We start from the raw sequence: 12,565 nt of genomic DNA on the forward strand, positions 1-12,565 counted from the left end.
TTGGGGTGTATGGGGTTTATATGGGGTGTATGTGTGTGTAGGGGGGTGTATATGGGGTGTATGGGTATATATGGGGTGTATGTGGGTGTACATGGGGTGTATTTGTGGTGTGTGGGTATACATGGGGTGTATATGGGGTGTATGGATATATATGGGGTGTATATGGGGTGTATGTGGGTATACATGGGGTGTATATGGGTATATAGGGGGTGTATATAGGGTGTATGTGGGTACACATGGGGTGTATATGGGGTGAATATGTGGTATGTATGGGGTGTACGTGTGGTGTATACTGGGTGTATATGGAGTGTATGGGGGTCTATGTGGGGTGTGTATGGGGGTCTATGTGGGGTGTGTATGGGGGTCTATGGGGTGGGGGGGGGGTCTATGGGGTGTATGTGGGGTACAGCCCTGCCCCACACCGCAGGTACAACCAATGACAAGCGTTGACACTCACAATGTCTTTAATACAACGGGAGGAGGGGGACACCCGAACCCCCACCCCCCCAAACCCCACCTGTACCCAACAGCACCCTAACAACGCCCCCCAACCACCACCAAAGCACCCCCCACCACCAGCCCTGACCCCCAAACCCCCACCCTGACCCTGTGACACCCCACATTCATCCCCATGATACCCCTAAACCCCCCCAACACCCCAAAACCCAACAACACCCTCAAAACGACCCCCCCCAATCACAACCCGACCCACCGCAACACCCCACATCCTCCATCAGACCCATATGTGAGACCCCAAAACTCACCTGGACCCACACCACCCTGAAAAGAGCCCCCAAACCTACCCCAGGCACAACCCAACAGCCCTGGGGGGGTGTCGCTGTGGGGCTGTAGGTGACAGTGTCACCCAGCGGTGCCCCATAGGGCTGACACTCAGTGTCCCTCGTGGGGCTCACACTCAGTGGATGTGGGGTGGTCAATGCTGGCATCACAGTCGGTGTCCCCAGGGGGGTGACAGTCAACAGACACTGTCCTGGTGTCCTCAAGGGGGTGACAATGGGTGTCCCCCATAGGGTGACAATGGGTATCCTCAATAGGGTGACAATGGCTGTCCCCCATAGGGTGATAATCACCCACAGGGTGACAACTGGCGTCACAGTCAGTGCCCCCCATAGGGTGACAATGGGTATCCTCAATAGGGTGACAATCGGCGTCACAGTCGGTGCCCCCCATAGGGTGACAATGGGTATCCTCAATAGGGTGATAATCAGCATCACAGTCGGTGCTCCCCATAGGGTGACAATGGGTATCCTCAATAGGGTGACAATCGGCGTCACAGTCGGTGCCCCCCATAGGGTGACAATGGGTGTCCCCCATTGGGTGCCACTCGCTGTCCATGGCCATACCCCAGCCGTTGTCCTCGGGGGGTTCATGCCCCCACCACCAGAGCTGGAGCCGATTGTCCCCCCCCGGGGGGGGCCCTTCCTCTTCCTCCTCCTCCTCGTCACTGCCCCACGGCGCCGGGAACAGCCGCTGCCCCGAGGCCGTGGCCAACAACGGGAGCTCAGGGTGTAAACTGGGGGTGGGGGTGCCATGGGTTGGGGTGATCCCAACAACCCCAGGTACCCCCAGACCCACACATGTGCTCCCCCGGACCCAACAACAGCCTCACGGCAACAGCCGGACGCAACAGCCTGCCCCAAAGGGCGGCGCTTGGGGAGGGTGTGAGGGTGGTGCTGGGGGGAGATGGGGGTCGGGGTGTTGGGGGAGTGGGTCTCAGGGTGTTGTGTGGGGGGCTTGAGGTGTAATGGGGGGGGGTAGGGTGTTGGGGGGATATAGGGGTGTTGGGGGAGGGATTTAGGGTGTTGGGGGGATTTGGGGGGTTATGGGAGGGATTTAGGGTGTTGTGGGGAGAATTTACGGTGTTGGGGGGGCTATAGGGGTGTTGTGGGAGGGATTTAGGGTGTTATGGGGAGGATTTAGGGTGTTGTGTGGGCTATAGGGGTGATGTGAGAGGGATTTAGGGTGTTGCGGGGGGATTTAGAGTGTTATGGGGAGGATTTCGGGGGCTATGGGGGGCTATGGGGGTGTTGTGGGAAGTATTTGGGGTGTTGTGGGGAGATTCGGGGTGTTATGGGGAGAATTTACAGTGTTGGGGGGGCTACAGGGGTGTTGTGGCAGGGATTTAGGGTGTTGTGGGGGCCTATAGGGGTGTTGTGGGAGGGATTTAGGGTGTTGTGGGGTGTTATGGGGGGGGCTAAAGGGGTGTTGTAGGGAGGATTTAGGGTGTTGTGGGGGAATTTAGGGTGTTATGGGGAGGATTTGGGGGGCTATGGGGGGCTATGGGGGTGTTGTGGGAAGGATTTAGGGTGTTGTGGGGAGGATTTAGGGTGTTGTGGGGAGGATTTGGAGTGCTATGGGGGGCTATGGGGGTGTTGTGGGGAGGATTTAGGGTGTTGTGGGGAGAATTTAGGGTGTTGTGGGGAGGATTTAGGGTGTTGTGGGGAGGATTTAGGGCGTTGTGGGGAGGATTTAGGGTGTTGTGGGGAAGATTTAGGGTGCTGTGGGGAGGATTTAGGGTGTTGTGGGGAGGATTTAGGGTGTCGTGGGGAGGATTTGGGGGGCTATGGGGGGCTATGGGGGTGTTGTGGGAGGGATTTAGGGTGTTGTGGGGAGGATTTAGGGTGTTGTGGGGGGGATTTAGGGTGTTGTGGGAGGGATTTAGGGTGTTGTGGGGGGGATTTAGGGTGTTGTGGGGAGGATTTAGGGTGTTGTGGGGAGGATTTAGGGTGTTGTGGGGAGGATTTAGGGTGTTGTGGGAGGGATTTAGGGTGTTGTGGGGGTGTTCTGGTGTACGCGGGGCGCTGTTATGGGGCGTTGTTGCTATGGGGCGTCGCTATGGGGCGCTGCTGTTACCTGGTGCCGTTGATGCAGTCCCGCAGGGCCCTGAACCGCAGCAGTGGGGCCAGCAGTGGGGGGTCCCCCGGGTCCGGGGGGGTCCCCTCAGTGTCCCACAGGGTGACAAAGCCGCGGGTGTCACCGCTCACCAGGAACCGGCCCGACCTATGGGGGGGACACACAGCGGGCAATGGGGAGCCCCATAGATCCTATAGGGGCTATATAGGGGCTATAGGGGCTATAAAACCCTAGAGGGGCTATAGGGGCTATATAGGGGCGGTAGGAGCTATAAAGCCCTATAGGGGCTATATAGGAGCTATAGGGGCAATAAAGGGGCTATAGGAGCTAAAAAGCCCTATAGGGCCTTTAGGGGCTACATAGGGGCTGTAGGAGCTATAAAGCCCTATAGGGGCTATATAGTAGCTATATAGGGGCTATAGGAGCTATAAAGCCCTATACGGGCTATAGGGGCTATATAGGGACTATAGGATCTATAAAGCCCTATGGGAGCTATATGGGCTATAAAGCCCTATAGGGACTATAGGGGCTATATAGGGGCTATAGGAGCTATAAAGCCCTATAGGGGCTATAGGGGCTATATAGGGGCTACAGGAGCTATAAAGCCCTATAGAGGCTATATAGGTTCTATAGGGGCAATATAACCCTATAGGGGCTATAGGAGCTATATAGCCCTATAGGGAATACAGGAGCTATATAGGGACTATAGGAGCTATAAAGCCCTATAGAGGATCTAAAGGGGATATACAGGGGCTATATAGGGGCTATAGGAGCTATAAAGCCCTATAGGGGATCTATAGGGGATAGATAGGGGCTATAAAGCCCTATAGGGGATCTATAGGGGATCTATAGGGGCTATATAGGGGCTATAGGAGCTATAAAGCTCTATAGGGGCTACAGACGGTGTATAGGGCCTATAGGGGCTATATAGCCCTATAGGGACTACAGGAGCTATATAGCTCTATAGGGGCTATAGGGGCTATATGGTCCTATAGGGGCTATAAAGCCCTATAGGGGATCTATAGGGGATCTATAGGGGCTATATAGGGGCTATAGGAGCTATAAAGCTCTATGGGGCTACAGAAGGTGTATAGGGCCTATAGGGGCTATATAGCCCTATAGGGACTACAGGAGCTACATAGCTCTATAGGGGCTACAGGGGCTATATGGTCCTAGAGGGGTGGGTCACCTACGGGTCAAGGTCAAAGGTCACTCGCTGGTTGGTGGTCACGTGACGCTCCATGGCCAGCAGGGGGCGCTCCGGCAGCCGCAGGTCCCAGCACAGGATGTGGGTGTCCTGAGGGGGCGGGGCTAAGGTGAGGCCACGCCCCCCCTTGGCCACGCCCCCCTCACCCCCACCCCTTGATGGGCACTGCCCAATCACGAGGCTTCATCCCCTGGACACGCCCCAATATGGAGGCCACGCCCACAAAGAGGCTCCACCCACTCCTTTAAGCCCCTCCCTCTCAAGCCCCGCCCACCCTGCACCCCATTGGACAGCCCTGTAGACCACTCCCCATTCAACCCAACTCCTTTAAGCCCCTCCCACCCTAAGCAGCGCCCCTTAAGCCCCTCCCACCAATCAAACCCCATCCCTATAAGCACCTCCCATGCTCAAACCCCTCCCATTTAAACCCCTCCCACACCTAAACCCCACCCCTTTACCTCCTCCCACCTAAGCCACGCCCCAATCCTCCCACCTAAGCACCTCCCACCTTTAGCTCCTCCCACCTAAGTACCTTCACCAATCAAACCCCGCCCATTTAAACCCCTGCTAACCTTAGCCCCGCCCCTCCAGACCCTCCACCAATCAAACCCCTTCCCTATGATCGCCTCCCACCCTCAAGCCCCGCCCCTTTAAGCCCCTCCCACCTAAGCCCCTCCACCAAACCCCACCCCAATAACCCCTCCCACTTTCAATCCCCCCCACCCAAGCCCCGCCCCTCTCAACTCCTCAACCAATCAACGCCCGCCCCTTCTAAGCCCCTCCCACCCAAGCCCCGCCCCTCCAAGCCCCGCCCACCTTGCGCCCCCCCGCGTAGAGCCGGGTCCCGTCAGGGCTGAAGCGCAGGTGGGTGGGGGCCGCGGGGAGGCGGGGCCAGAGCGCCAAGGCCCCGCCCCCTTCCAGCGCGTACAGCCCCAGGCTCCGCCCATAGGAGCCGCAGGCGAACACCGGTTGGCTGGGGCTCACCGCCAGGCAGCCAATCAGCCCGCGCTGGCCCTGACCGCCCTCTGTGATTGGGAGAGCACAGGACACGACCAGTTACAGGCCACGCCCCCTCTAGGCTCCACCCCTTTCGCCTTCTCCCACATAAGGGCCCGCCCAATAAAGCCCCTCCCTCTTTAAGCCCCGCCCCTCCATTGTCCCCCCTTAAAGCCCGCCCCTTTAAGCTCCACCCCCTTTAAGCTCCACCTCCTTTCTATACCACCCTCTTTAAACGCCACCCTGCTTTACACCCGGTCCCTTTAAGCTCCGCCCCCTTTTAACCCTGCCCCTTTAAGCTCCACCCCCTTTAAGCCCTGTCCCTTTAAGCTCCACCCCCTTTAAGCCCCATCCCTTTAAGCTCCACCCCCTTTAAACACCATCCCCTTAAGCTCCACCCTTTTTAGATACCACCCTCTTTAAGCTCCACCCTCCTTTACACCCTGTCCCTTTAAGCTCCGCCCATTTAAACCCCGTCCCTTTAAGCCCCACCCCTTTAAGCTCCACCCCGTTTAAGCCCTGCCCCTTTAAGCTCCGCCCCTTTATACACCACCCTTTAAGCTCCGCCCCATACATTCCACCCCCTTTAAACCCCACCCCTTTCAGCCCCGCCCCGTTAAGCTCCACCCCCTTAAACCTCGCCCCTTTAAGCTCTGCCCCCTTTAAGCGCTGCCCCCTTTTGACACCATTTAAGCCCCGCCCCTTTAAGCTCCACCCCCTTAATCCCTTTAAGCTCCACCCCATATTCCACCCCCTTTAAACCCCGCTTCTTTAAGCCCCACCCCCTTTGATCCCGCCCCTTTAAGCTCCACCCTCTTTAAACCCCATCCCTTAAACCCCCACCCCATTTAAACCCTGCCCCTTTAAGCTCCGCCAACTTTAGACACCACCTTTGAGCTCCACCCCTTTAAACCCCGCCCCTTTAAGCTCCACCTCCTTTATACCCTGTTCCTTTAAGCTCCGCCCCCTTTAAACACCATCCCTTTCAGCTCCGCCCCTTAACCCCCACCTTTTAAACTCCACCCCCTTTAGATACCACCCTCTTTAAACTCCACCCTCCTTTACACCCTGCCCCATTAAGCTCCACCCCCTTTAAACCCTGCCCCTTTAAGCTCCACCCCTTTAAGCCCCGCCCCTTTAAGCTCCACCCCTTTAAACACCATTTCTTTAAGCTGAGCCCCTTTAAACCACCCCTTTAAGCCCCACCCCTTTAAAACCCATCCCTTTAAGCCCCGCCCCCTTTGCTCCCGCCCTTTTAAGCCCCACCCCTTTAAGCCCCGCTCCGCCCCCTTAAGCTCCGCCCTTTTTAAACCCCGTCCCTTTAACCTCTAACCTTTTTAAGCTCCGCCCCCCCCCTCTTTAAGCCCCGCCCCCTTAAGCCCCGCCCCTTTAAACCCCATTCCTTTAAGCTCCGCCCCTTTAAGCCCCGCCCCATTATGCTCCGCCCCTTCAAACCCCATCTCTTTAACCTCCACCCCCTTTAACCCTCGCCCCCTTAAGCTCCACCCCTTTAAGCTCCGCCCCCTTTAAACCCCATCCCTTTAAACCCCGCCCCCTTTAAACCCCGCCCCCTTAAGCTCAGCCCCCTTTAAACCCATCCCTTTAAGCCCCGCCCCTTTAAGCCCCGCCCCATTAACCCCGCCCCCTAAGCTCCACCCCTTTAAGCTCTGCCTCCTTTAAACCCCGTCCCTTTAAGCTCCACCCCCTTTAACCCTCGCCCCCTTAAGCTCCACCCCTTTAAGCTCCGCCCCTTCAAACCCCATCCCTTCAAACCCCGCCCCCTTTAAGCCCCGCCCCCTTTAAACCCCATCCCTTTAACCTCCACCCCCTTTAACCCTCGCCCCCTTAAGCTCCACCCCCTTAATCTCCACCCCTTCAAACCCCGTCCCTTCAAACCCCGCCCCCTTTAAGCCCCGCCCCCTAAGCTCCACCCCTTTAAGCCCCGCCTCCTTTAAACCCCGTCCCTTTAAGCTCCACCCCCTCAACCCCCACCCCTTGAACCTCCATCCCCTTTAAGCCCCGCCCCCTTAAGCTCCGCCCCATTAGGCACCACCCCTTTAAGCTCCGCCCCCTTACCCCCGCCCCTTGAACCTCCATCCCCTTTAAGCTCCGCCCCCTTAGGCTCCACCCCTTTAAGTTCCGCCCTTTTAAGCTCCGCCCCCTTACCCCCGCCCCTTGAACCTCCATCCCCTTTAAGCCCCGCCCATTTACCCCCCACCCCGTTCAAATCCCGCCCCCTTTAAGCCCCGCCCCCTTTAAGCCCCGCCCCCCTAAGCCCCGCCCCTCACGGCGCAGCGCCCGCTCCTGGTGGCTCCGCCCCGGCCGCTCCGTCGGGAAGATCCGCACGGAGCCGTCGCAGCCCCCGAGGAGCCGGGAACCATCGGGGGTGAAGGTCAGGGAGTGGGGGGCCACCGGCTCCTCCTGCCCCACACACACCCACAGGGACACACTGAGACCCATAGGGACCCATAGAGACCCACAGGGACCCACTGAGACCCATGGGGACCCATAGGGACACATAGAGACCCATAGGGACACATAGGGACCCATAGGGACACATAGGGACACATAGGGACACATAGGGACCATAGGGACACATAGGGACACATAGGGACCCATAGGGACACATAGGGACACATAGGGACACATAGGGACACATAGAGACCCATAGAGACCCATAGGGACACATAGGGACACATAGAGACCCATGGGACCCATAGGGACACATAGGGACACACTGAGACCCATGGGGACACATAGAGACCCATAGAGACCCATGGGGACCCATAGGGACCCATAGGGACCCATAGGGACCATAGGGACACATAGGGACCCATAGGGACACATAGGGACACATAGAGACCCATAGAGACCCATAGGGACACATAGGGACACATAGAGACCCATAGGGACACATAGGGACACATAGAGACCCATAGGGACACATAGGGACCCATAGAGACCCATAGGGACACATAGGGACACATAGGGACACATAGGGACCCATAGGGACACATAGGAACCATAGGGACCCATAGGGACACATAGGGACCCATAGGGACACATAGGGACCATAGGGATCCATAGGGACACATAGGGACACATAGGAACCATAGGGACCCATAGGGACCATAGGGACACATAGGGACCCACTGAGACCCACAGGGACCCACTGAGACCCATAGAGACTCATAGGGACCCATAGGGACACATAGGGACACATAGGGACTGTAGGGACCCATAGGGACCCATAGGGACCCACTGAGACCCATAGTGACCCATAGAAACACATAGGGACACATATGGACCATAGGGACCCATAGAGACCCCATAGAGACCCATAGAGACCCCATAGAGACCACATCGGGACCCATAGAAACCCATAGAGACACATAGAGACCCACAGGGACCCATAGAGACCACAGAGACCCCATAGAGACCCACAGGGACCCATAGAGACCCATACGGACCCCATGGAGACCCCATAGAGACCCATAGGGACCCATCGAAACCCATAGGGACCCATAGAGACCCATAGAGACCTCACAGTGACCCATAGAGACCCATAGACACCCCATAGAGACCCACAGAGACCATACAGAGACCCTCAGAGACCCACAGGGACCTATAGAGACTCACGAAGACCCACAGTGACCCACAGACATGGGTGGGGGAGCTCTGGGGGGTCGCTATGGGTCTCTATGGGGCTGCTATGGGGCGCTTGAAGGTTGCTATGGGCACTGGGGGTTTGCTATAGGTCTCTATGGGGCACTGGGGGGTAGCTATGGGGCACTTGGGGGTCTCTATGGGGCACTGGGGGGTCGCTATGGGGCACTTGGGGGTCGCTATGGGGCACTTGGGGGTCTCTATGGGGCACTGGGGGGTCGCTATGGGGCACTGAGGGGTCGCTATGGGGCACTGAGGGGTCGCTATGGGGCACTGAGGGGTCGCTATGGGGCACTGAGGGGTCGCTATGGGGCACTGAGGGGTTGATATGCGTCTCAATGGGTCGCTATGTGGCACTGGGGGGTCTCTATGGGGCACTTGGTTGCTATGGGACACTGGGGGGTTGCTATGGGTCTCTATGGGGCACTGGGGGGGTTGGTATGCAGCAGTGGGGGGTCGCTATAGGGGCACTGGGGGGTTGCTATGGGGCATTGGGGGGTCGCTATGGGGCACTTGGGTGTCGCTATGGGGCAGTGGGGGGTCGCTAAGGGGCACTTGGGGGTCGCTATGGGGCACTTGGGGGTCGCTATGGGGCACTTGGGGGTCACTATGGGGCAGTGGGGTGTCGCTATGGGGCACTTGGGGGTCACTATGGGGCACTTGGGGGTCGCTATGGGGCACTTGGGGGTCACTATGGGGCACTTGGGGGTCGCTATGGGGCACTTGGGGGTCGCTATGGGGCACTTGGGGGTCGCTATGGGGCAGTGGGGGGTCGCTATGGGGCACTTGGGGGTTGCTATGGGGCACTTGGGGGTCGCTATGGGGCACTTGGGGGTCGCTATGGGGCAGTGGGGGGTCACTATGGGGCACTTGGGGGTCGCTATGGGGCACTTGGGGGTCGCTATGGGGCTCACCAGGTGGTTGTAGGCACGGAAGGAGCCCCTCAGGGTCCCATCGAAGGCGTCCCAGAGGTGGACGGGGTTGTCCCGGCTGCTGGAGGCCACCCTGCCCAGTACAGACCAGTATGGACCAGTACGGACCAGTACGGACCAGTACGGACCAGTACGGACCAGTATAGAGCAGTATGGACCAGTATGGACCAGTATGGACCAGTACAGACCAGTACGGACCAGTATGGACCAGTATGGACCAGTAATGACCAGTATGGACCTGTACGGACCAGTATGGACCAGTATGGACCAGTACGGACCAGTAATGACCAGTATGGACCTGTACGGACCAGTATGGACCAGTATGGACCAGTACGGAGCAGTACAGAGCAGTACGGACCAGTATGGACCAGTATGGACCAGTATGGATCAGTATGGACCAGTACGGAGCAGTACGGAGCAGTATGGACCAGTACGGACCAGTACGGACCAGTACGGACCAGTACAGACCAGTACGGACCAGTACAGACCAGTACGGAGCAGTATGGACCAGTACAGACCAGTACGGACCAGTATGGACCAGTGTGGACTACTACAGCCCAGTGTAGACCAGTATGGACCCATATGGACCCCTATTGCCCCCATAGCCCCACTGCCCCCCATTGAACCCATAGCACCCCTTTGTCCCCCATAGCCCCCATTACCCCCATAGCCCCCATTGCCCCATAGCCCCCATTACCCCCACGGCCCCCATTGCCCCATAGCCCCATTGCCCCCATTGCCCACACAGCCCCCATTAACCCCATAGCCCCCATTGCCCCATAGCACCCATTACCCCAATTGCCCCCATTGCCCCCATAGCCCCATTACCCCATAGCCCCCATTGCCCCATAGCCCCCATAGCCCCCATTGCACCATAGCACCCATTACCCCAATTGCCCCCATTGCCCCCATAGCCCCCATTGCCCCATAACCCCCATAGCCCCCATTGCTCCCATTACCCCCATAGCCCCCATTGCCCCATAGCCCCCATTACCCCATAGCCCCCATTACCCCCATAGCCCCCATTAACCCCATTGCCCCATTACCCCATAGCCCCCATTACCCCATAGCCCCCATTACCCCCATTACCCCCATAGCCCCCATTACCCCCATAGCCCCCATTGCCCCCATAGCCCCCATTACCCCCACAGCCCCCATTAACCCCATTGCCCCATTACCCCATAGCCCCCATTACCCCCATAGCCCCCATTACCCCCACAGCCCCCATTACCCCCATAGCCCCCATTGCCCCATTACCCCCACAGCCCCCATTACCCCCCATAGCCCCCCATTGCCCCAATACCCCCATATAGCCCCCATTGCCCCCATTGCCCCATAGCCCCCATTGCCCCATAACCCCCATAGCCCCCATTGCTCCCATTACCCCCATAGCCCCCCATTGCCCCATAGCCCCCATAGCCCCCATTACCCCCATAGCCCCCATTGCCCCATTGCCCCACATTGCCCCCATTGCCCCATAGCCCCTATTACCCCCATAGCCCCCATTGCCCCATAGCCCCCATAGCCCCCATTGCCCCATAACCTCCATAGCCCCCATTACCCCCATTGCCCCATAGCCCCCATTACCCCCATAGCTCCCATTACCCCCATAGCCCCCATTACCCCATAGCCCCCATTGCCCCCATAGCCCCCATTACCCTCCCATAGCCCCCATTACCCCCATAGCCTCCATTACCCTCCCATAGCCCCCATTGCCCCCATAGCCCCCATTGCCTCCATTACTCCCACAGCCATTACCCCCATTACCCCCATTGCCCCATTGCCCCCATTCCCCCATTGCCCCCATTACCCCCATTGCCCCCATTGCCCCATAGCCCCCATTGCCCCATAGCCCCCCATTACCCCCATTGCCCCCATTGTCCCCATTACCCCCATAGCTCCCATTACCCCCATAGCCCCATTGCCCCATAGCCCCCATAGCCCCCATAACCCCCATAGCCCCCATTACCCCCATAGCCCCCATTACTCCCATAGCCCCCATTACCCCATAGCCCCCATTACCCCCATAGCCCCCATTGCCCCCATTGCCCCATAGCACCCACAGCCCCCATTACCCCCACAGCCCCCATTAGCCCCATTGCCCCATAGCCCCCATCACCCCATAGCACCCATTGCCCCATAGCACCCATAGCCCCCATTGCCCCATAGCACCCACAGGCAGGTCTGGGGCTCCCTGGAGTCCATGAGTGGGAACCAGGCGTAGTCGTAGATGGTGTCACCCTCGGGCACCCGCAGCGCCGGCTCCTGCACCCACACGGGGGGAGCGACAGGGACCCATAGAGACCCATAGGGACCCATAGGGACACATAGAGACCCATAGGGACCCATAGAGACCCATAGGGACCCATAGGGACACATAGAGACCCATAGGGACCCATAGAGACCCATAGGGACCCATAGAGACCCATAGGGACCCATAGGGACACATAGGGACCCATAGAGACCCATAGAGACCCATAGGGACACATAGGGACCCATAGGGACACATAGGGACACATAGGGACCCATAGAGACACATAGGGACCCATAGGGACACATAGGGACACATAGGGACCCATAGGGACCATAGGGACCCATAGGGATACATAGGGATACATAGGGACACATAGGGACCCCATAGGGACCCATAGGGACACATAGGGACCCATAGGGACACACAGGGACCCATAGGGACCATAGGGACCCATAGGGATCCATAGGGACACATAGGGACCCATAGAGAACATATGGACCCACAGGGACCCCATAGAGACCAGAGGGACCCATAGAGATCCTATAGGGACCCCCAGAGACCATAGGGACCCCACACACCCCACAGGGATCCATAGAAACCATAGGGACCCCAATAAAACCCATAGGGAAGCAACAG

At 58.3% G+C, this 12,565-nt stretch overlaps 1 protein-coding gene across 1 annotated transcript; it reads right to left on the bottom strand.

Moving 5' to 3' along the window:
• Positions 1-715: 715 nt before the first annotated feature.
• On the bottom strand, positions 716-11,952 carry LOC134158800 (telomerase Cajal body protein 1-like). The gene is made up of 7 exons (XM_062609104.1): positions 11,852-11,952; positions 9,658-9,748; positions 7,366-7,498; positions 4,898-5,106; positions 4,068-4,171; positions 2,875-3,021; positions 716-1,534 (listed from the first exon to the last, which is right to left on the bottom strand). Exons 1-7 carry the CDS (start codon positions 11,878-11,880, stop codon positions 892-894), a joined length of 1,356 nt encoding a protein of 451 aa, XP_062465088.1. The 5' UTR covers positions 11,881-11,952; the 3' UTR covers positions 716-891.
• Positions 11,953-12,565: the final 613 nt, after the last annotated feature.

This window comes from Pezoporus occidentalis, unplaced genomic scaffold (assembly GCF_034315485.1).
Source record: "Pezoporus occidentalis ecotype Australia unplaced genomic scaffold, CSIRO_AGI_Poc_V1 ctg1348, whole genome shotgun sequence".
Classification (NCBI taxonomy): domain Eukaryota; kingdom Metazoa; phylum Chordata; class Aves; order Psittaciformes; family Psittacidae; genus Pezoporus; species Pezoporus occidentalis.

Coding starts and splice junctions, on each gene's coding strand:
- LOC134158800 (XM_062609104.1), bottom strand. CDS start 11,880: ATGGACTCCAGGGAGCCCCAGACCTGCCT. Junction 5,107..7,365: donor CCAGGAGCGGGCGCTGCGCC/GTGAGGGGCGGG, acceptor TCCCAATCACAG/AGGGCGGTCAGGGCCAGCGC. Junction 1,535..2,874: donor GACTGCATCAACGGCACCAG/GTAACAGCAGCG, acceptor CCCCACCCCCAG/TTTACACCCTGAGCTCCCGT.